This window comes from Tarenaya hassleriana, unplaced genomic scaffold (assembly GCF_000463585.1).
Source record: "Tarenaya hassleriana unplaced genomic scaffold, ASM46358v1 Cleome65, whole genome shotgun sequence".
In the NCBI taxonomy this organism is placed as follows: domain Eukaryota; kingdom Viridiplantae; phylum Streptophyta; class Magnoliopsida; order Brassicales; family Cleomaceae; genus Tarenaya; species Tarenaya hassleriana.
Window position 1 is genome coordinate 278,931 of NW_010969032.1, and position 2,523 is coordinate 281,453.

The 2,523-nt window shown below is 44.9% G+C and overlaps 1 protein-coding gene across 1 annotated transcript; it reads left to right on the plus strand.

Annotated features, from left to right (window-relative positions):
* Window positions 1–177: 177 nt before the first annotated feature.
* Window positions 178–2,037, plus strand: LOC104800144 (UDP-glycosyltransferase 85A3-like). The gene is made up of 2 exons (XM_010522877.2): window positions 178–778; window positions 909–2,037. The coding sequence occupies exons 1-2, from the start codon at window positions 256–258 to the stop codon at window positions 1,832–1,834; spliced, it is 1,449 nt and encodes a 482-aa protein (XP_010521179.1). The 5' UTR covers window positions 178–255; the 3' UTR covers window positions 1,835–2,037.
* The last annotated feature ends 486 nt before the right edge of the window (window positions 2,038–2,523 follow it).

The window sequence follows — 2,523 nt, forward strand, 5'->3', positions numbered from 1 at the left end:
TATATATATAATATTTTCTGTGAAAACGATAGCTTTCTATTGAGGAATACCAAGAAAGATATTTTTTTATAAGTTATGTTGATTTATTAAATGGACCGACCCATATCTGAACCAACACAGATTTGACACGTTGGCATATAATGGACGATCAAAGTCCAAATCTTCCGTGTATAAAGTCCGATTCCAGAAAACTGGACTTCTTCGTCAGTGCACTGTGCATCGAAAGAGAGGAGAAAAAAGAAAGACAGAAAGAGAATGGGATCGCTTGCCGGTTCGAGATCACAAAAACCACACGCAGTGTGCGTGCCGTACCCGGCACAGGGACACATCAACCCCATGCTGAAGCTGGCAAAGCTTCTCCACGTCAGAGGCTTCCACGTCACCTTCGTCAACACAGAGTTCAACCACCGCCGTCTCCTCCGTTCACGTGGCCCTCACGCGCTCGCCGGACTTCCCTCCTTCCGGTTCGAGACCATCCCCGACGGTCTACCGGAGACCGACGTGGACGCGACGCAGGACATCCCCGCCCTCTGCAAGTCCATCATGGAGAACCGCATGCTGGCTCCGTTCAGAGAGCTCCTCCGGCGAGTAAACTTCGCCGGAAAGGAGATTCCGGCGGTGAGCTGCGTCGTGGCGGACGGTGCAATGAGCTTCACCGTCGACGCGGCGGAGGAGCTTGGGGTTCCGGTAGTTCTTCTGCGGACAAACAGCGCATGTGTTTTCATGTTGTACCTCCACTATCATCACCTTATCCAAAAGGGTTTAATTCCTCTTAAAGGTACCCCCTTTTTAGACATATAATTCGCCCACATGTGCTAATGGATATAGTTTCTAGTCGGATTTTAAATTTTAAAAGTTTCATAATAATTAATTGCATGATGTAATGTTTTATATTAATCTTCGCGCAGACTATAATCACTTAGATAGTAAAATAGATTGGATACCGTCCATGAAGAACTTCCGACTCAAGGACTTGCCGAGTTTCTACAAGACAACGAACCCTAACAACACGAATTTTAAGTTCGTCCCGCACGTGATGGAACGAGTCAAACGAGCTTCCGCTGTCGTCATCAACACATTCGATGACCTCGAGCATGACGTCATCCTGTCAATGCAGTCGATTATTCCACCGGTTTACCCGATCGGACCGCTCCACCTCCTCGTGAACCGGGAGATTGAGAAGGACAGCGAGATCGGACGGCTGGGATCAAACCTGTGGAAAGAAGACACGGAGTGTTTGTCGTGGCTCGACACAAAGGCCCCCAACACGGTCGTCTACGTCAACTTCGGGAGCATAACGGTGATGTCGGAGAAACAGCTGCTGGAATTCGCGTGGGGTTTGGCGGGAAGCGGGAAGGCGTTCTTGTGGGTAATCCGGCCCGACCTCATCGCCGGAAAATCGGCGGTGGTTCCGCCGGAATTCATGGTGGAGACGGCGGAGAGGGGAATGCTCGCGAGCTGGTGCCCACAAGAGGAGGTTCTTTCTCACCCAGCGGTCGGAGGGTTCTTGACCCATTGTGGCTGGAACTCGACGCTGGAGAGCATCTCCGGCGGAGTTCCGATGATATGTTGGCCGTTCTTCGCCGACCAGCCGACCAACTGTAAGTTCTGTTGCGACGAATGGGCTGTCGGAAAGGAGATCGGAGGAGATGTGAAGAGAGAGGAGGTCGAGGCAGTGGTAAGAGAGCTTATGGAAGGAGAGATGGGGAAGAAGATGAGAGAGAAGGTGAAAGAATGGCGGCGCTTGGCGGTGGCTGCCACCGCGACGCCGTCTGGTTCATCGTTCGCGAATTTAGAGACGGTGGTCGATAAGGTTCTTTTAATCCACAATTAGTTATAATTAAGTCATTTTTTTTATGTGTACGTATATGTATGTGGTTCGTGATTATTATTTTTTGTAATTTTTATATTTACATATGTACTGGGAATTATATATGGAGATAACTCCCGATAATACGAAAGGGGCCAACAATATAAACTTGTTGTGTTTATATTGTGTTTGTCATATGGACGACATTTTGAGATTTGGTATTATAATATTGCTTTTTTATTAAGTTGATATTATGGTGTTTAATTTGTTACGTAGCTTGAGTAACCTAGTGTTGAGTGTTGAGAGAACATACTTAGTATGTTCTCACATTTACCTGAGTTTCCTCGTTTCTTTGGGAGATATAGTCGGGCCAAAGATCCGATAAACTTCCGGATTATAAAAAAAAATTGTTACGTACATTACATCCAAACATGAACCTAATCCACAAATTTATTAATTAATTAATTAGGTATAAATAAATAGTTAGAACCATCACGAATTTCCTTTCCCGACAAAACTATTACAAAATAAAAATCTCACAAAAAAAAGGCGACAACATTTATACTTAAGACGTAATTTTCTACATTGACTTGGCTAAAAGGACCACAATGATCTCGAAAGGACCACAATGATCTCGAATTAGAATATCGCAATATATATATATATATATATATATATATATATATCACATATGTGTGTGTATATTGTATTGT